At 40.2% G+C, this 20,569-nt stretch overlaps 1 protein-coding gene across 1 annotated transcript in view; it reads left to right on the top strand.

The window, feature by feature from the left end:
* The window catches only part of LOC133662525 (plexin-B2-like), a 141,285-nt gene that overhangs the window by 87,782 nt on the left and 32,934 nt on the right, over positions 1-20,569 (top strand). The window contains exons 4-18 of the mRNA XM_062066608.1: positions 3,336-3,474; positions 3,560-3,705; positions 3,769-3,948; positions 4,019-4,153; positions 4,440-4,540; positions 4,619-4,745; positions 7,003-7,165; positions 7,240-7,351; positions 9,789-9,900; positions 9,990-10,091; positions 10,165-10,257; positions 10,853-10,940; positions 11,993-12,156; positions 13,778-13,926; positions 20,556-20,569. The exon at positions 20,556-20,569 is cut by the window's right edge and continues 122 nt beyond it. Coding sequence (XP_061922592.1) covers positions 3,336-3,474; positions 3,560-3,705; positions 3,769-3,948; positions 4,019-4,153; positions 4,440-4,540; positions 4,619-4,745; positions 7,003-7,165; positions 7,240-7,351; positions 9,789-9,900; positions 9,990-10,091; positions 10,165-10,257; positions 10,853-10,940; positions 11,993-12,156; positions 13,778-13,926; positions 20,556-20,569 — 1,825 coding nt within the window. The remainder of the gene's footprint in view (positions 1-3,335; positions 3,475-3,559; positions 3,706-3,768; positions 3,949-4,018; positions 4,154-4,439; positions 4,541-4,618; positions 4,746-7,002; positions 7,166-7,239; positions 7,352-9,788; positions 9,901-9,989; positions 10,092-10,164; positions 10,258-10,852; positions 10,941-11,992; positions 12,157-13,777; positions 13,927-20,555) is intronic.

The raw sequence follows: 20,569 nt of genomic DNA, 5'->3' as shown, positions 1-20,569 counted from the left end.
AAAGTGTACCCCTGGGAAAATGTATTCATAATTTTTAGGGATGTCCGATAATGGCTTTTTGCCGATATCCGATATTCCAATATTGTCCAACTCTTTAATTACCGATACCGATATCAACCGATACCGATATCAACCGATATATACAGTCGTGGAATTAACACATTATTATGCCTAATTTGGACAACCAGGTATGGTGAAGATAAGGTACTTTTTAAAAAAAATAATAAAATAAGATAACTAAATTAAAAACATTTTCTTGAATAAAAAAGAAAGTACAACAATATAAAAACAGTTACATAGAAACTAGTAATTAATGAAAATGAGTAAAATTATCTGTTAAAGGTTAGTACTATTAGTGGAGCAGCAGCACGCACAATCATGTGTGCTTACGGACTGTATCCCTTGCAGACTGTATTGATATATATTGATATATAATGTAGGAAGCAGAATATTAATAACAGAAAGAAATGGGGGGAGGGAGGTTTTTTGGGTCGGTGCACTAATTGTAAGTGTATCTTGTTTTTTATGTTGATTTAATAAAAAAACAAAAAAAAAACGATACAGATAATAAAAAAACCGATACCGATAATTTCCAATATTACATTTTAACGCATTTATCGGCCGATAATATCGGCAGGCCGATATTATCGGACATCCCTAATAATTTATAATATTTATATTCAAGTTCATAGATTTTATATTTATATTCTAGTTGAAAACAGCCCTGTGAGGAATTTATAGTAAAGTTCATAAAAAGTTAATAGAATTAAAATTGATGGAGAATGTCAGACTATTTCATTCAGAAAGACTTTAGGTTAGCTAGCTCATTTAAAATATCCTAAACTTTTTTTTGACCCTGCCTCTTAAAAGAATTGTAATCGTCAGGAATCGGAATCGAAACAAAGAATCGGAATTGGAATCGTTGGAATTCAAACGATACCCAACCCTATACAAATATGCGCAACACTGTGAACCCACACCAAACAAGAATGACAAACACATTTCGGGAGAACATCCGCACCGTAACACAACATGAACACAACAGAACAAATACCCAGAACCCCTTGCAGCACTAACTCTTCCGGGAGGCTACAATATACACCCCCCACTACACCCCCCAACTCAACCCCGCCCACCTCAACCTCCTCATGCTCTCTCAGGGAGAGCATGTCCCAAATTCCAAGCTGCTGTTTTGAGGCATGTTAAAAAAAAATAATGCACTTTGTGACTTCAATAATAAATATGGCAGTGCCATGTTGCCATTTTTTTCCCCCATAACTTGAGTTGATTTATTTTGTAAAACCTTGTTACATTGTTTAATGCATCCAGCGGGGCATCACAACAAAATTAGGCATAATAATGTGTTCATTCCACGACTGTATATATTGGTATCGGTTGATATCGGAATCGGTAATTAAGAGTTGGACAATATCGGAAAATCGGATATCAGCAAAATAAGCTATTATCGGACATCTCCACTTTAATATGTAGTTGTAGTTCTCACAAAATAAACTTCAACTTCTTTTTTTCAACTCAAAATGTGATATTACAAATATCTAACTACCGTATTTTCCGGAGCATAGGATGCATCGTATTATAAGGTGCACTGCCGGATCTGAGTGGGTCAATTCAGGTCTATTTTCATACAAAAGGTGCACCGGATTATAAGGCGCATTAAAGGGGTCATATTAGGATTTTTTTATAAATGTAAAAGACTTCCTTGTGGTCTACATAACATGTGATGGTGGTTGCTTGGTCAAAATGTTGCATAGATGATGTTCTACAGACTATCTTCAAGTCGCTTCAGGATGTGCTGTTTTGTGGACGGTCTTATTTACGTGGCTCACCTTCGACGGCGTCTTCTCCCCGTCATCTTTGTTGTAGCGGTGTAGCGTGCAAGGACGGGAGTGCAAGAAGTGTCAAAAGATGGTGCTAACTGTTTTAATGACATTCACACTTTACTTCAATCAATAACGGAGCAGCATCTCCTCATCCGTGGCTCACTAGTGCAACAACAACGCCCGAAATGTGTCCCGTGAAAAACTCTAATAACCAAAGTTCTGTGGGTGAATGATGTAAACCCACTGGACCGGTAGTTTTTAGGGCTTTCATAGCAAGTCTACTGACAGATATAAGTTCAAACTTTACGCTACTTTATATTAGACATGCCCTATAACAAGAAGATAGAGAAAAAGAAGAAGCTTATTGACTACAGCGTCGGCACGGACTACAATTCTTGACTTATGCAGATCCCAAATACACATCAGCAGGTACCAGAAGGTAAGAAAAGTTGGTTTTGCATAATATTGTGAAACAAAACGCCAGATAATGTGTCCGTTAACGGGTGCCATGTTGCGGTCCTTAAACACACACCATAATAATACTCGTACTTCTGACTACGGTAACCGTAATGCGCCGACAATTCATCAAGTGGTGCGGCTTCAAAGTCATACTAAAAAATGTGGACAGATTTTTGAGCGCCGTGTGTAATGTTCTATACTCTCAATGGAGAATTTAAAATGTTTGTGTTGTTCACTTCAGTCATATTGCAGTCTACACGTATCTTATGTGTGACTGCCATCTACTGGTCACACTGTGACTCTGTGCCGAGGATGTCGTTGTGGCTTGTACAGCCCTTTGAGACACTTGTGATTTAGGGCTATATAAATAAACATTGATTGATATATAAATAAACATTGACTTATCATTACACCATGTATCCAATAAAATTGCTTCAAGGTTGGTAAGCACAACCAGATTTATTCCGTACATTAATTAAGTTAAAGTTAAAGTACCAATGATTGTCACACACCATAGGTGTGGCGAAATTATTCTCCGCATTAGACCCATCACCCTTGATCACCCCCTGGGAGGTGAGGGGAGCAGTGGGCAGCAGCGGTGGCCGCGCCCGGGAATCATTTTTGGTGATTTAACCCCCAATTCCAAGCCTTGATGCTGAGTGCCAAGCAGGGAGGTAACGGCTCCCATTTTTATAGTCTTTGGTATGACTTTGAACTCACAACCTACCAAATTCAGGGCGGACACTCTAACCACTAGGCCACTGAGTAGGTTGGCGCACCAAGTTATAAGGTGCACCGTCGATTTTTGAGAAAATGAAAGGATTTTAAGTGCGCCTTATAGTCCGAAAAATACGGTACATTTGTAAGAAAAGATCAATTCCTCTACTATTTCAAGGCTTTTGCAGGCCACTTTAAATGATGTAGCGGGCCACATGTGGCCCTCGGGCCTTGTGTTTGACACATGTGCTTTACAGCATTGGGGAACTTTTCCTACTTCCTGTCCATAAGCCACTGTTCTTCTTCCTGTCCCACCAGGCCGCATTCGTCACAACACCAGGCGAGGTTCTGGCTCAGAATCTGACCAGATCAGGCGAGTACGGATCGGTGTTGGCCTCTGACAAGGTTCTGTTTATCACGTTCACTTCGGACGAGGACGCGTCCACTTCAGCCATGTGTACGTACCTGCAACATGGCGGCCCGGTGGTTATTTTTAGAGGAAGTCAGTGTTTGCCAGGACGTGATTGTGTGGTGGTTGTTAGGTATGTACCCTCTGCGCGCGATAAATGAGAGGCTGCTGGCGATAATCAAGGCCTGCTACAGCTACGGCGGCCTCATTGACAAAAGGCCCTCCGTCTACTCGCCGTACTCCACCAAGTCGGAGGGTCTGTGCAGCACCAACAACAAGGTGAGCGCCACCGTGCGTCCTGGCGTCTTGACACTGTGACAACCTTTTGTCTGCTCCTGACAGCCAAAAATGGCGACAGATTTCGAATGCGGCGCCGAGTTCCTGCCCTCGCCGCTGGCCAGCAAAGCCAACGTCGCTCTGGTCGCCGAGCCTTCGCTGGTCCGCAAGGGTCACATGACCGCTGTTGCGGTGGCTGTGGAAATGGGGCACGCTGTGGCCTTCCTGGGCACTGCCAACGGAGAGGTAGAGCGCCACCAGGCTCATTGTCAGCCATCGTAACGCCTCGTTTAACGTGTTTATTGGACTTGTCTAGGTTTTCAAGCTGCACCTGTCCGCCCACCCGGAGGTGTACGGAAGGGGGTCAGGCGAGGTGACGGGGGACAAGGTCAACAAGGACCTGCTGTTCGATTCCCAGCTCCAGCACTTGTACGTCACCACTGAGAAGAAGGTGATTGTTTTTTCTATTTTCAAATCCATTTCTCCGCAGCGCCACCTGAAGGTCAGCTTGTCTCGTCTTTGAGTTCACATTTCATTTAATTTAGTCCTTGATTCTTTCTTCGGCAGACAGCCGAACATTTGTCTCCGTTAGCTCTTATTGATTTAGTCTTGGTTTTTCTCCTCATCCAAAACGTGTCTCCTTAATTTTCCTGCCGCCATTGATCTCTGCTTTTATGGGAGTCCAGCCAAGACACTGAAGTAGCCCCGCCACAATAAAAGCCTGTGTCTGTCTGCAGATCACCAAGATTCCGGTCCAGTCCTGCCACCTGAAGACGGACTGCCAGTCCTGCATGTCCCTGAAAGACCCGTACTGTGGCTGGTGTGTGCTGGAGGGAAGGTAACCCACTTCTACAACATAATTATGCATTAACATCTGTCGTCAATGTTGGTTTAATAGCCAAATGTCTTCCCTCAGGTGCACCAGGAAGCAGGAGTGCAGCAGGGGCACCGAGGACAACACCTGGCTGTGGTCACCCAATCAGCAGTGTGTGGAGATCCAGGCTTTCGACCCACCAAACATCAGCTGCCAGAAGACACAGCAGGTACACGGCAAAAAGTGAAATCTAAGTAAGATGAAATATCTCAAATAAGGGTAATATTTGCTTATTTTCTGTCTGATAAGATCATTCTTCTCACTAAGCACATTTGATGTTAGTGTTTTACTTGTTTTAAGGGTTTTGGTCCTAAATGATGTCAGTAAGATATTACAGCTTGTTGCTGAGATTTGATGAGCTATATTGAGTAAAACATGCTTGAAACTAGAATATCAACTGTTGTGTCATCAACACTCACAAGTAGAAAACGACTTTTTTAAAGTCATCATTTCTTACTTCAAGCATGAAAAAAAAAAAATCATGATGCCGAGCGCATATCATTATGTCAAGATAATGGCACTAGCATTTACTTCATTTAATTTAAGACTATTTTTTAACATATTGAGCAAAAAGGTCTCTTTTTTTCTGCCAAGAAAAGTGCACTTGTTATTAGTGAGAATATACTTATATTAAGTAGTGGTGTAACGGTATTTGTATTGAACCGTTTCGGTTCGGAGGTGTACCGAACGAGTTTCCACACGGACATATTAAGTAGCAAAACGCACATTGTGTAAACAATGCACACCGAGGCACAACACACGGCATGCTAGCAGCTAACGGGCTAGGATAGACTGACCATACGTCCTCTTTTCACCGGACATGTCCTCTTTTGCGGAGTTTCTTAAATGCCTCAAATGTCCGGCATTTTGAGTTAGGGTTGCGTTTATTTTCAATGTACGTTCAGGGTTAAGAAGGGGTTAAAAACAAAACAAATTGTGTGCGCAGCAGCATTGGTGAGGGAGGGGCAGAGACAGAGAGAGAGAGAGAGAGTTATGATAAACGCGCATGCGTCGCCAGGCTCTGCTTTTTATCCATACATTTATCACATTTAATTTTTTATTATCTATAGCAGGGGTGTCAAAAGTGTGCCCCGGAGGCCATTTGCGGCCCACAGCTAATGTTTTAAAGGCCCACGGCACATTCTAAAAATACTATTAAAATAAACAAAAACATAACAAAAGTGAAATAAAAAAGCTTAAAGGTTAAATGTAATTTAGAAAAAGTTGCAATGTTGACTAATAAAACAAAGCTTCTTTCAAACTGTCATTTCTCAGAACATAGTTTTGAATAAAAATCAAAGTTATTATGAATTATTGACCTATCCAAGGTTCCCATTACTTCACATCAAATATTACACTAAGAACATTTTTTTTGTTGGAAGATTTTGCAAATTTGGTAAATAAATAACTAGGAATGTCCGATTATGGCTTTTTGCCGATATCCGATATTCCGATATTGTCCAACTCTTTAATTACAGATACCGATATCAACCCATACCAATATCAACCGATATATACAGTCGTGGAATTAACACATTATTATGCCTAATTTGGACAACCAGGTATGGTGAAGATAAGGTACTTTAAAAAAAATAATTAATAAGATAAGATAAATAAATTAAAAACATTTTCTTGAATAAAAAAGAAAGTAAAACAATATAAAAACAGTTACATAGAAACTAGTAATGAATGAAAATGAGTCAAATGAAGTGTTAAAGGTTAGTACTATTAGTGGAGCAGCAGCACGCACAATCATGTGTGCTTACGGACTGTATCCCTTGCAGACTGTATTGATATATATTGATATATAATGTAGGAAGCAGAATATTAATAACAGAAAGAAACAACCCTTTTGTGTGAATGAGTGTAAATGGGGCAGGGAGGTTTTTTGGCTTGGTGCACTAATTGTAAGTGTATCTGGTGTTTTTTATGTGGATTTAATAAAAACAAAATGAATTAAAAAAAAACAAAACGATACTGATAATTAAAAAAACGATACTGATAATTTACGATATTACATTTTAACGCATTTATCGGCCGATATTATCGGACATCTCTATAAATAACCCAAAAATGAATATTTTTTTGTTTTCTTACTGTACCGAAAATGAACCGAATCGTGACCTCTAAACCGAGGTATGTACCGAACCGAAATGTTTGTGTACCATTACACCCCTAATATTAAGGTATTTTTGGGTTCATTGAGGTTAGCTAATTTGACTTGTTTTGGAAAGTCCTGACAAGCCGAATTTTCTTGTTCTATTGGCAGATAATTTTGCTTAGTTGAAATAAAATACTCCTAATTGTATTTATTTGTTTTCTTGTTTTTGAACACTGAGTTTTTGCAGTGTACTGTTAGTGTAAAAACAGCTGCTAACACCTGGACAGGTGAGGCATATGTCTTCATTAGCATGTGTCTCCTCCAGGTGGACATAAGCATCCCCGCCCTGCCCAGACTGAGACAGTCGGACAAGCTCCACTGCGTCTTCGACTCTTTCACCAGTGGGGCTGTGGTGATCGGCACCCAGGCGGTGGTCACCTGCTCCTTGCCCGACCTCGCCGAGATCCCGCCTACGCCTGATCAACAAGGTAAGCTAGCAGCTAGCAATGTAGCTAGCTCAGAGGGCTTTTTCCACCATTGTCATTTATCGTTTTGTGTCCAGATTATGTGTCCGTCCCCGTCCAAATCGTGGTGAACGACAAGGTCGTGGTGACGTCTGGAGAATATCACATCTACAACTGTTCCGCCACCGTCAGGAAGAATCCTAACATACCGTAAGAAGGCAGCCATTACAGATACGACTCACATTGTAGGTTTTTGTCTGACAAAAAAACTATGCTACGAAAACCAAACCAATTTTCCACAATAAATACATCCAATAATCCGATAATATCGGACTGCCGATATTATCGGCCGATAAATGCTTTAAAATGTAATATCGGAAATGATCTGTATCGGTTTAAAAAATATTGGTATCGGTTTCAAAAAGCAAAATGTATGACTTTTTAAAAACGCCGCTGTGTACACGGATGTAGGGAGAAGTACAGAGCGCCAATAAACCTTAAAGGCATCATATCTACGGCTTTTCACACACACAAGTGAATGCAAGGCATACTTGGTCAACAGCCATACAGGTCACACTGAGGGTGGACGTATAAACAAGTTTAACACTGTTACAAATATGCGCCACACTGTGAACCCACACCAAACAAGAACGACAAACACATTTCGGGAGAACATCCGCACCGTAACACAACACAACAAATACCCAGAACCCCTTGCAGCACTAACCCTTCCAGGACGCTACAATATACACCCCCCGCTACCCCCTACGCCCGCCCACCTCAACCTCCTCATGCTCTCTCAGGGAGAGCATGTCCCAAATTCCAAGCTGCTGTTTTGAGGCATGTTAAAAAAAAGAATGCACTTTGTGACTTCAATAATAAATGGCAGTGCCATGTTGGCATTTTTTTCCGTAACTTGAGTTGATTTATTTTGGAAAACCTTGTTACATTGTTTAATGCATCCAGCGGGGCATCACAACACAATTAGGCATAATAATGTGTTCATTCCACCACTGTATATATCGGTATGGGTTGATATCGGTAATTAAGAGTTGGACAATATCGGATATCGGCAAAAAAGCCATTATCGGACATCTCTACAATAAATCCTTTCCAGGCAACCAAAAATATGAAGACGTAACACACTTGATAGAGAATGGTAGTTTTAAATGCAGAAAACAATGTCAACAATAAAAAACATCACTTTTACTTTAGGGAGAGAGAGAAGTGTGTGGGGGATCCACACGGCCGCCACCTTCCTACAAATCCCAAATCCAGTGAAGTTGGCACGTTGTGTAAACTGTAAATAAAAAGAGAATACAACAAATCCTTTTCAACTTTTATTCAATTGAATATACTGCAAAGACACGATATTTCATGTTCCAACGGAGAAACTGAAGTTTTCCTTGCAAATAATCATTAATTTAATGGCAGCAACACATTGCAAAAAAGTTGGCACAGGGGCATTTTTACCACTGTGTTACATGGCCTTTCCTTTTAACAACACTCAGTGCACGTTTGGGAAGTGAGGAGACACATTTTTGAAGTGGAATTCTTTCCCATTCTTGCTTGATGTACAGCTTAAGTTGTTCAACAGTCCGGGGGTCTCCGTTGTGCTATTTTAGGTGCCACACATTTTCAATGTCTGGACTACAGGCAGGCCAGTCTAGTACCCACACTCTTTTACTATGAAGCCACGTTGATGTAACACGTGGCTTGGCATTGTCTTGCTGAAATAAGCAGGGGCGTCCATGATAACAACATATGTTGCTCCAAAAGCTGTATGTACCTTTCAGCATTAATGGTGCCTTCACAGATGTGTAAGTTACCCATGTCTTGACCACTAATACACCCCCATACCATCACACATGCTGGCTTTTACACTTTGCACCTAGAACAATCCGGATGGTTCTTCTTTGTTCCGGAGGACACGACGTCCACAGTTTCCAAAAACAATTTGAAATGTGGACTCGTCAGACCACAGAACACTTTTCCACTTTGTATCAGTCCATCTTAGATGAGCTCAGGCCCAGCGAAGCCGGCGGCGTTTCTGGGTGTTGTTGATAAATGGCTTTGGCTTTGCATAGGAGAGTTTTGAATGGTGAAATCCCTAAATTCCTTGCAATAGCTTGTTGAGAAAATGTTGTTCTTAAACTGTTGGACAATTTGCTCAGGCATTTGTTGACAAAGTGGTGACCCTTGCCCCGTCCTTGTTTGTGAATGACTGAGCATTTCATGGAAGCTGCTTTTATACCCAATCATGGCACCCACCTGTTCCCAATTAGCCTGTTCACTTGTGGGATGTTCCAAATAAGTGTTTGATGAGCATTCCTCAACTTTCTCAGTCTTTTTTGTCACTTGTGCCAGCTTTTTGGAAACACGTTCCAGGCATCAAATTCCAAATGAGCTAATATTTGCAAACAATAACAAAGTTTACCAGTTGGAACGTTAAGTATCTTGTCTTTGCGGTCTATTCAATTGAATATAAGTTGAAAAGTATTTGCAAATCATTGTATTCTGTTTTTATTTACCATTTACACAACGTGACGACTTCACTGCTTTTGTCCAAAACTTGACTAAAACTCTGAGTCCCCAGTACAACATCCCTACTTAGCCCTCCAGTTTGACGGCCCTGTGTGTGTTGCAGGTGTATTTCCTGTGTGACCAGCCAATGGGGTTGTCAGTGGAACGCCCGGGAGCACCGATGCAGCGACACCGACGAAGCTGCGGACGGAAGTCACATCATCAAACATCAGCAGGTTTATTGTGTCTTCCTCCTCACGTACAATTATTCATGTCTTTTATAAGTGTTTACAGGAAAGAAATGTTGTCTTTGTGTCTCCCCCAGCCGGACCGGTGTCCTCAGTTTGAGTCTCCGGACCCCCTGCTGATCCCTGTGGGCTTTGAGGTACCCATCAGCTTCCAGGGAAGAAACCTGGGCATCTACACGGTGAGGACATCATGGTTAAAGAGAGAACGCCATCGTCGGCAGCAGTAATTACACGTCCTCGTCTCCTGTACAGGACCGGAGGTTTGTCATGGGGACGGAGCTGATGAAGCAGACTAAGGAGGTCATGCAGGAGCAGGGGTCAAAGTTCAAATTCAGAGGACATGAGGTAAAAGAACAGGGAATACATCACAGCTAATCATATTCAGGCTTTTTTTTAACCTTTAGACTGCACGTTCGTGGTTTTACCTACTTATGTTCATTTTTGGGGATTTTACCTTAAAAACTATCTCGTGACTTCAGGGTGTCCCCTACATGCAATTGATGGTGGTGCACCGCCAGGACAAAATAAAAGCCAACACATCTTAAAAATGAGGGTTTTCACACAAAAACTCATTCAAGTAATTAAAAATGAACACTACCGTTCAAAAGTTTGGGGTCACATGGAAATGTCCTTATTTTTGCAGGAAAAGCACTGTAATTTTCAATGAAGATAACTTTAAACTAGTCTTAACTTTACAGAAATACACTCTATACATTGCTAATGTGCTAAATGACTATTCTAGCTGCAAATGTCTGCTTTTTGGTGCAATATCTACATAGGTGTATAGAGGCCCATTTCCAGCAACTATCACTCCAGTGTTCTAATGGTACAATGTGTTTGCTCATTGGCTCAGAAGGCTAATTGATGGTTAGAAAACTATTGTGCAATCATGTCCGAATGGCTGCAATGTTTTCTATTTATGGTGTGTGTTTGTGTTTAGTTTTCCTACGCCAAGCAGCAGGAGGTGAACATTTCCTTCCATGTGATAGAACGTGAGACTGAGCGCAAGATTGACAGCACCCTCACAGGTTAGTGTGTCACACACACACACACACACACACACACACACACACACACACACACACACACACACACACACACACACACACACACACACACACACACACACACACACAAACACACACACACACACTGGTTATTATTTGGAATGGGGACCAAGTTTGTGATCATCACTTGTGAGGACCACCCTTTCTACAGGTGGTGGAGGCATAAAAAAAAATGGTGTAAAATGTCCACTGGCCAGTTAGCTCATACACGTCTTTAATTGTCTGGATTGATGAAGTCATGTGCTGATCATTCTTACTGGGGACCCTGGGGGAAAAGAGTTAATATGGTTCATGGGGACCAAATTTAAATAATTTTGCATAATTCACACAAATTTGTACGTGACTACTGAGTACCATTTAAAAAAAATAAATAAATAAAATAAAATAAAATAAATAAATAAATAAATAAATACATTTAAAAAAAATAAAATTACAAAAAAAAAATATATATATATAATAATAATCATAATAAAAAAAAAAAAAGTTCAAATGAAGTATGACATGATGGTCAGAATACAGCACTATACAGCTGTCCTCTTATAGGAAGTTTCACCACTTAAATGTTCAAGCAAATCCTGCATATTCTGTGACATGACCGACAACTGCTATTTAGCAGTAATGAAGTTGTCTGCAACTCCAACTTAGGATCAGCTACAGCCCAATGAGGGGTCTGCTGTGCAAATGTCTCACACTCAAACTAACCAGTAAACATGTTTTACGGGCCAAAGCTCAAAAATCACTTGGGCATCTTCCGAATGGATCTGACTATCATTTAAAAAGGTTTACCTTTAGGGGACCTGTTTTTTTGTCCCCATACCGTCAGAGGTCCCCTAAAGGTGACTGTGTAAACAGAGCCATGTCCCCATTAAGTAAGCATTGCCAGAACACACACACACACACACACACACACACACACACACACACACACACACACACACACACACACACACACACACACACTCACACACACACACTCACGCGTCTCCTTTCATGACCTTTAACCTCCTCTGCAGTGATGCTCTACAACTGCTCGGTGGGAAGAGAGGACTGCAGTCTGTGCAAACATGCCGACGCCAAGTACGAGTGCGTGTGGTGCGCCGCCACGGAGGCGTGCGTTTATCGACAACTGTGCTCGGCGCCGCAGCCGACACTTTGCCCGGCCCCCACCATCACTGACGTAAGCGACTACTGCATGTTTGTTGCATATGCAAACACAATGTCTGCCAGACAGACAGGTGGCACTGTAACTCTTATCTGTCAATGTACAAACCCCGTTTCCATATGAGTTGGGAAATGGTGTTAGATGTAAATATAAACGGAATACAATGATTTGCAAATCCTTTTCAAGCCATATTCAGTTGAAAAGGGCATGTTCACCACTGTGTTACATGGCCTTTCCTTTTAACAACACTCAGTTTTGGTTTGGGAAGTGAGGAGACACATTTTTGAAGTGGAATTCTTTCCCATTCTTGCTTGATGTACAGCTTAAGTTGTTCAACAGTCCGGGGGTCTCCCTTCTGCTATTGCAGGTGCCACACATTTTCAATGTCTGGACTACAGGCAGGCCAGTCTAGTACCCGCACTCTTTTACTATGAAGCCACTTTGATGTAACACGTGGCTTGGCATTGTCTTGCTGAAATAAGCAGGGGCGTCCATGGTAACGTTGCTTGGATGGCAACATATGTTGCTCCAAAAGCTGTATGTACCTTTCAGCATTAATGGTGCCTTCACAGATGTGTAAGTTACCCATGTCTTGGCCACTAATACACCCCCATACCATCACACATGCTGCCTTTTACACTTTGCGCCTAGAACAATCCGGATTGTTCTTTTCCTCTTTGGTCCGAATATTTCCAAAAACAATTTGAAATGTGGACTCGTTAAACCACAGAACACTTTTCCACTTTGTATCAGTCCGTCTTAGATGAGCTCACGCCCAGCGAAGCCGACGGCGTTTCTGGGTGTTGTTGATAAACGGTTTTGGCCTTGCATAGGAGAGTTTTAACTTGCACTTACAGATGTAGCGACCAACTGTAGTTACTGACAGTGGGTTTCTGAAGTGTTCCTGAGCCCATGTGGTGATATCCTTTACACGATGATGTGGCTTGTTGATGCAGTACAGCCTGAGGGATGGAAGGTCACGGGCTTAGCTGCTTACGTGCAGTGATTTCTCCACGTTCTCTGAACCCTTTGATGATATTACGGAGCGTAGATGGTGAAATCCCTCAATTCCTTGCAATAGCTGCTTGAGAAAGGTTGTTCTTAAACTGTTCAACAATTTGCTCAGGCATTTGTTGACAAAGTGGTGACCCTCGCCCCATCCTTGTTTGTGAATGACTGAGCATTTCATGGAATCTACTTTTATACCCAATCATGGCACCCACCTGTTCCCAATGTGCCTGTTCACCTGTGGGATGTTCCAAATAAGTGTTTGATGAGCATTCCTCAACTTTATCAGTATTTATTGTCACCTTTCCCAACTTCTTTGTCACGTGTTGCTGCCATCAAATTATAAAGTTAATGATTATTTGCAAAAAAATAAAGTTTATGAGTTTGAACATGAAATATGTTGTCTTTGTAGCATATTCAACTGAATATGGCTTGAAAAGGATTTGCAAATCATTGTATTCCGTTTATATTTACATCTAACACAATTTCCCAACTCATATGGAAACGGGGTTTGTATTACAGCCAATTGGAAGGCCTAAGAAAGTAATTTGTGGAAAATGTCATGGCAAAACAGATGTGATTTATATTATGTTTATTATTTATGTATTTGGTCATGTGGTCACTGCAGATCAATCCTCGCTTCGGTCCACTTAACGGTCACATCTCAGTCACCATCAAAGGGTCCAACATGGGAATCAAGAAGGAAGACATTAAGAGGATCAGCGTGGCCGGCGTTGAGTGTGATCACCAAGAGGACAAGTATTCGGTCTCCACAAGGCAAGATAACTAACTACCGTATTTTTCGGACTATAAGTCGGTTTTTTTCATAGTTTGGCCGGGGGTGCGACTTATACTCAGGAGCGACTTATGTGTGCAATGATTAACACATTAGCGTAAAATATCCAATAATATTATTGATGTCATTGACGTAAGAGACTAGACGTATAAGATTTCATGGGATTTAGCGATTAGGAGTGACAGATTGTTTGGTAAACGTATAGCATGTTCTATATGTTATAGTTATTTGAATGACTCTTACCATAATATGTTACGTTAACATACCAGTTGGTTATTTATGCCTCATATAACGTACTCTTATTCAGCCTGTTGTTCACTATTCTTTAGACATTTTAAATTGCCTTTCAAATGTCTATTCTTGCTGTTGGCTTTTATCAAATACACTACCATTCAAAAGTTTGGGGTCACATGTAAATGTCCTTATTTTTGAAGGAAAAGCACTGTACTTTTCAATGAAGATAACTTTAAACTAGTCTTAACTTTACAGAAATACACTCTATACATTGCTAATGTGGTAAATGACTATTCTAGCTGCAAATGTCTGCTTTTTGGTGCAATATCTACATAGGTGTATAGAGGCCCATTTCCAGCAACTATCACTCCAGTGTTCTAATGGTACAATGTGTTTGCTCATTGGCTCAGAAGGCTAATTGATGATTAGAAAACACTTGTGCAATCATGTTCACACATCTGAAAACACTTTAGCTCCTTACAGAAGCTACAAAACTGACCTTCCTTTGAGCAGATTGACTTTCTGGAGCATCACATTTGTGGTGTCAATTAAACGCCAGAAAAAGAGAACTTTCATCTGAAACTCGACAGCCTATTCTTGTTCTTAGAAATGAAGGCTCAAACACAAAATTGTTTGGCTGACCCCAAACTTTTGAACGGTAGTGTACATTTCCCCCCAAAAATGCGACTTATACTCCAGTGCGACTTATATATGTTTTTTTCCTTCTTTATTATGCATTTTCGGCCGGTGCGACTTATACTCCGAAAAATACGGTAGCTAACCTCCTTGGTAGAGGTCTCAGGTTAAAAAGTGTTGGCAAAACAATCATGAGCCACAACCCTAGCTTGTTGGATTTGCACTTTTACAAAAGTTTTCTAGGGCATTATAGTGACGTAGTAAGTGCAATGCATTGTGGGTGTTGCAGGCCTCCGAATAGCTTATTTACATGGCTGAATGCAAAACTTTGTGCTCAATTTTTGTTCTTTTCTTTAACAAGTACACAGCATAGCACAATTGTGCGACATGTTTTCAGTTATTTCACCTCTTGTTGTTAAGTACATAACTCCACGTGTGTTCATTCATAGTTTTGATGCGTTCAGTGACAATCTACAATGTAACGCATTGAATGAGGAGAAGGTGTGTCCAAACTTTTGGCCTGTACAGTACATAATACTGTAATCAGGTATGAACAATAAACAAAAAGACTACATTTACTACAACTCAGTTTATGTTCTGTAGTCAAATGTTTATATTTCACATAATGACCAAATTAGTTTATAGGAACAGGCACAGAAAATATGTTTAAAGCTCCAAGGGGAAAATCAAGTGTTTGATGTTTCTTACCGCAGTGAATCCAATTCAAAACTGATATACTTTAGCATTAAAAAAAAAAAGTAAACAAAACACAATAAATGGGAAAAATAAATCAATCAATACAATTATTTGACACTGTATCTCTTGGAAAAATATTTGGCTACAATATAAACTTAAATAGTATGGTCGATTTAGAAAACATTTATTAAACAGCTGAAAATAATTTTTGCAGAAAAAAAGTATTATTGTATCCAGAAAACAATTCAATCAATCAAAGTAAAACAGAGGTGTCAGTCATTTTCACTGAGGGCCACATCACAGTTATGTTTGGCCCCAAAGGGTCGCTTCTAACAGTTAACACTATTATTACACACATTTTTAATGCACTTTATTAGTAGATTTTTTTAAACTAAAATGTAAAAAAAAAATATGGTAAGTTGCAATAATTTCACCTCAAAATGTAGTGTATATTACTGTAAATGGACAAACATTACCGCTGTTTTTATGGTAAAAAAGGCAGCTCAGTTGCCAGAATTTTACTGTAAAATTTCATTTCATTTAATTTCATTCATGTTTATTTCGAATATGTAGACAAAACAAAAACAACACATTTTGAAAAAAACAACAAAAAAGCCATTCAAGAATGAATAACAAAAACAATAATAATAGTAATAATAAAAAGCAAAAGAAACAAGAAATGAAAATAAACATTAATGTAAACATATCCGAAAAGGAGTGAGAAGTAAAAACGTATGTACTCCCAAATTTACATTTGTTTTTTTACTGTACCGCATTGTCCGCATTATAAGGCGCACCTTTAATGAATGGCCTATTTTAAAACTTTGTTCATATACAAAGCTCAGCGCATTATAAGGCGCATAGAATGGACGCTACAGTAGAGGCTGGGGTTACTTTATGCATCCCGTAGTTGCAAAACCTGTTGTGGCTCAATATTGGTCCATGTATAAGACGCACCGGATTATAAGGTGCACTGTCAGCTTTTGAGAAAATTGGAGGTTTTTAGGTGCGCCTTATAGTGCGGAAAATACGGTAAATTTAAAAAAAACCCTGCAATTTTACAGTAAAATTTTGGCACCTGAGCTGCCAGTTTTTTGTTTTTTTTACCACAAATCAACAAGTGTAGATTTTTCGGTGTATTACTGTAAATGCCAAAACGGCACCACAGTTTATTACAGTAAAAATAGCGTTGTTTTTTTCATTTAGAGAAAAATGCTGTAAAAACCCCAGTAATTTTCACAATTTTACCATGAAATCTATTGCTACTTTTACATTGCACAATTTGATGGATAACTTGCTTTGAAATCATTATTATTAGTATTTATTTTTATTTAAAAATGGTTTGAATGTTTGATCATATATTTAAGTTAACATCATTTGTGATTACATGGAGTACATACACTACCGTTCAAAAGTTAAGTTAAGTTAAAGTTAAAGTACCAATGATTGTCACACACACACTAAGTGTGGTGAAATTTGTCCTCTGCATTTGACCCATCCCCTTGATCACCCCCTGGGAGGTGAGGGGAGCAGTGGGCAGCAGCATAGCCGCGCCCGGGAATAATTTTTTTGGTGATTTAACCCCCAATTCCAACCCTTGATGCTGAGTGCCAAGTTGGGGTCACCCAAACAATTTAGTGGAATAGCCTTCATTTCTAAGAACAAGAATAGACTGTCGAGTTTCAGATGAAAGTTCTCTTTTTCTGGCGTTTAATTGACCCCAAAAATGTGATGCTCCAGAAACTCAATCTGCTCAAAGGAAGGTCAGTTTTGTAGCTTCTGTAAGGAGCTAAAGTGTTTTCAGATGTGTGAACATGATTGCACAAGGGTTTTCTAATCATCAATTAGCCTTCTGAGCCAATGAGCAAACACATTGTACCATTAGAACACTGGAGTGATAGTTGCTGGAAATGGGCCTCTATACACCTATGTAGATATTGCACCAAAAACCAGCTAGAATAGTCATTTAGCACATTAGCAATGTATAGAGTGTATTTCTTTCAAGTTAAGACTAGTTTAAAGTTATCTTCATTGAAAAGTACAGTGCTTTTCCTGCAAAAATAAGGACATTTACATGTGACCCCAAACTTTTGAACGCTAGTGTATATTTATTTTCTCCCAAAATAGATAGAAATATTACATTTAGTAAGAAAAGTTACAGTACTTTATTGATACATATTATTTCCAGGCTTTCGAGGGCCAAATAAAATGAATTGGCGGGCCACATCTGGCCCCCAGGCCTTGAGTTTGACACCCGTGGAGTAGAACAAGCAAACACCTGCAGAGCACAACAAAGTGCCTTAATGATGTGGTTGTGGTCCTAAACAACCGCATAGTGCAGTGGTTCTTAACCTGGGTTGGATGGAACACTAGGGGTTCGGTGAGTCGGGCTCAGGGGTTCGGCGGAGGTCAAGACACACCCGACTCATCGTGTAAATACAAACTTCTCCCTATCGGCGTATTACGGATACGGCAACAGCAGAAGTCAGACTGATTTGCAGGTGTGTCATTTGTTGTGAGTTTATGTTGGTTTTGTTGTTTGAACAAGGTGATGTTCATGCACGCTTCATCAAGTGCACCAGTAAAAAAACATGGTAACACTTTAGTATGGGAAACATATTCACCATTAATTAGTTGCTTATTAACATGCAAATTAGTAACATATTTGCTCTTAACTAGTCATTATTAAGTGCTTATTAATGCCTTAATCGGCATGGCCTTATTATAACCCTAACCCTCTAACCCAGGCCCTAAGTCTCTAACCCTAACCCTAACCAAATAACTCTAAATTAAAGGCCTACTGAAATGAATTGTTTTTATTTAAAGGGGAATAGCAGATCCATTCTATGTGTCATACTTGATCATTTCGCTATATTGCCATATTTTTGCTGAAAGGATTTAGTAGAGAAAATTGACGATAAAGTTCGCAACTTTTGCTCGCTGATAAAAAAAAGCCTTGCCTGTAGCGGAAGTAGCGTGACGTCACAGGAGCTAGTATTCCTCACAATTCCCCGTTGTTTACAATGGAGCGAGAGAGATTCGGACCGAGAAAGTGACGATTACCCCATTAATTTGAGCGAGGATGAAAGATTCATAGATGAGGAACGTGAGAGTGAAGGACTAGAGAGGCAGTGATGGACGTATCTTTTTTCGCTCTGACCGTAACTTAGGTACAAGCTGGCTCATTGGATTCCACACTCTCTCCTTTTTCTATTGTGGATCACGGATTTGTATTTTAAACCACCTGGGATACTATATCCTCTTGAAAATGAGAGTCGAGCACACGAAATGGACATTCACAGTGACTTTTATCTCCACGACAATACATTGGTGACACTTAGCTACTGAGCTAACGTGCTAGCATCGTTCTCAAATGAAGATATAAACAAAAGAAATAAACCCCTGACTGGAAGGATAGACAGAAGATCAACAATACTATTAAACCATGTACATGTAACCACACGGTTAAAAATTCTCAGCCTGGTAAGGCTTAACAATGCTGTTGCTAACGACGCTAAGGCTAATTTAGCAACTTAGCAACCGGACCTCACAGAACTATGATAAAAACATTAGCGCTCCACCTACGCCAGCCAGCCCTCATCTTCCCATCAACACCCGTGCTCACCTGCGTTCCAGCGATCGACGGCGCGACGAAGGACTTCATCCGTGGGTTTGGCGGCAAGCATCGGCTAGGCCAGGGGTCGGCAACCCGCGGCTCTAGAGCCGCATGCGGCTCTTTAGCGCCGCCCTAGTGGCTCTCTGGAGATTTTTAAAAAATGTATGAAGAATGGAAAAAGATGAGGGGAAAAAAATTTATTTTTTTGTTTTAGTATGGTTTCTGTAGGAGGACAAACGTGACACAAACCTCCCTAATTGTTATAAATCACACTGTTTATATTAAACATGCTTCACTGATTCAAGTATTTGGCGAGCGCCGTTTTGTCCTACTAATTTTGGTGGTCCTTGAACTCACAGTATAGTTTGTTTACATGTATAACTTTCTCCGACTTTCTAGGACGTGTTTTATGCCACTTCTTTTTCTGTCTCATTTTGTCCACCACACTTTTAACGTTGTGCATGAATGCACAAAGGTGAGTTTTGTTGATGTTATTGACTTGTGTGGAGTGCTAATCAGACATATTTGGTCACTGCATGACTGCAAGCTAATCGATGCTAACATGCTATTTAGGCTAGCGATATGTACAATAATATTGCATCATTATGCCTCATTTGTAGCTATATTTGAGGTCATTTAGTTTCCTTTAAGTCCTCTTAATTAAATGTATATCTCATGACACATGTAATATGGCTTTTAATTTTTTGCGGCTCCAGACAGATTTGTTTTTGTATTTTTGGTCCAATATGGCTCTTTCAACATTTTGGGTTGCCGACCCCTGGGCTAGGCGTAGTAAGTAGTCCTTGTTGTGTTGCTGTAAGTATTGTACTTAGCCGCTAATACACAGATCGATCCCACCTACAACGTTCTTCTTTGCAGCCTCCATTGTTCATTAAACAAATTGCAAAAGATTCCCCAACACAGATGTCCAGAATACTGTGGAATTTTGTCGAAGAAAACAAGAGGTTTTTGTATCGGGTCGATGGGGTACAACCACTTCCGTGGATCTTGTGACGTCACGCGCATAAATCATATCCAAAGGAGTTTTTCAACCGGAAGTGTGGCGGGAAATGTAAAATGTCACTTTCTACGTTAACCCGGCCGTATTGGCATGTGTTGATATATAAACTATCAGACTGCGTGGTCGCTAGTAGTGGCTTTCAGTAGGCCTTTAAGTCTTTGTTACTTAGGATATGTTCCCCATACTAAAGTGTTACCAAAAACATATAACTTTGTGTTAAATTTGAAACAACCCCAACATTTAATTTGTCACTAAAGAAGTGTTGGGTGAATGCGCATCTGAAACTGGTGTGGTTGGGTAGCTCCAACAAGGTTCAGAACCACTGGTCTAGTGTTTATGCCTGCTTGTAATGCCAGCTAAAGTTTAATTTCTGTAACTCTTGACTCTTGTGTTTGCTGCTTTTTCAGTGTGGTGTGCGAGG

Source organism: Entelurus aequoreus, linkage group LG12 (assembly GCF_033978785.1).
Source record: "Entelurus aequoreus isolate RoL-2023_Sb linkage group LG12, RoL_Eaeq_v1.1, whole genome shotgun sequence".
NCBI lineage: Eukaryota > Metazoa > Chordata > Actinopteri > Syngnathiformes > Syngnathidae > Entelurus > Entelurus aequoreus.
The sequence above is the reverse complement of the archived record's forward strand: the minus strand, read 5'-3'. Positions and strand labels throughout refer to the sequence as shown.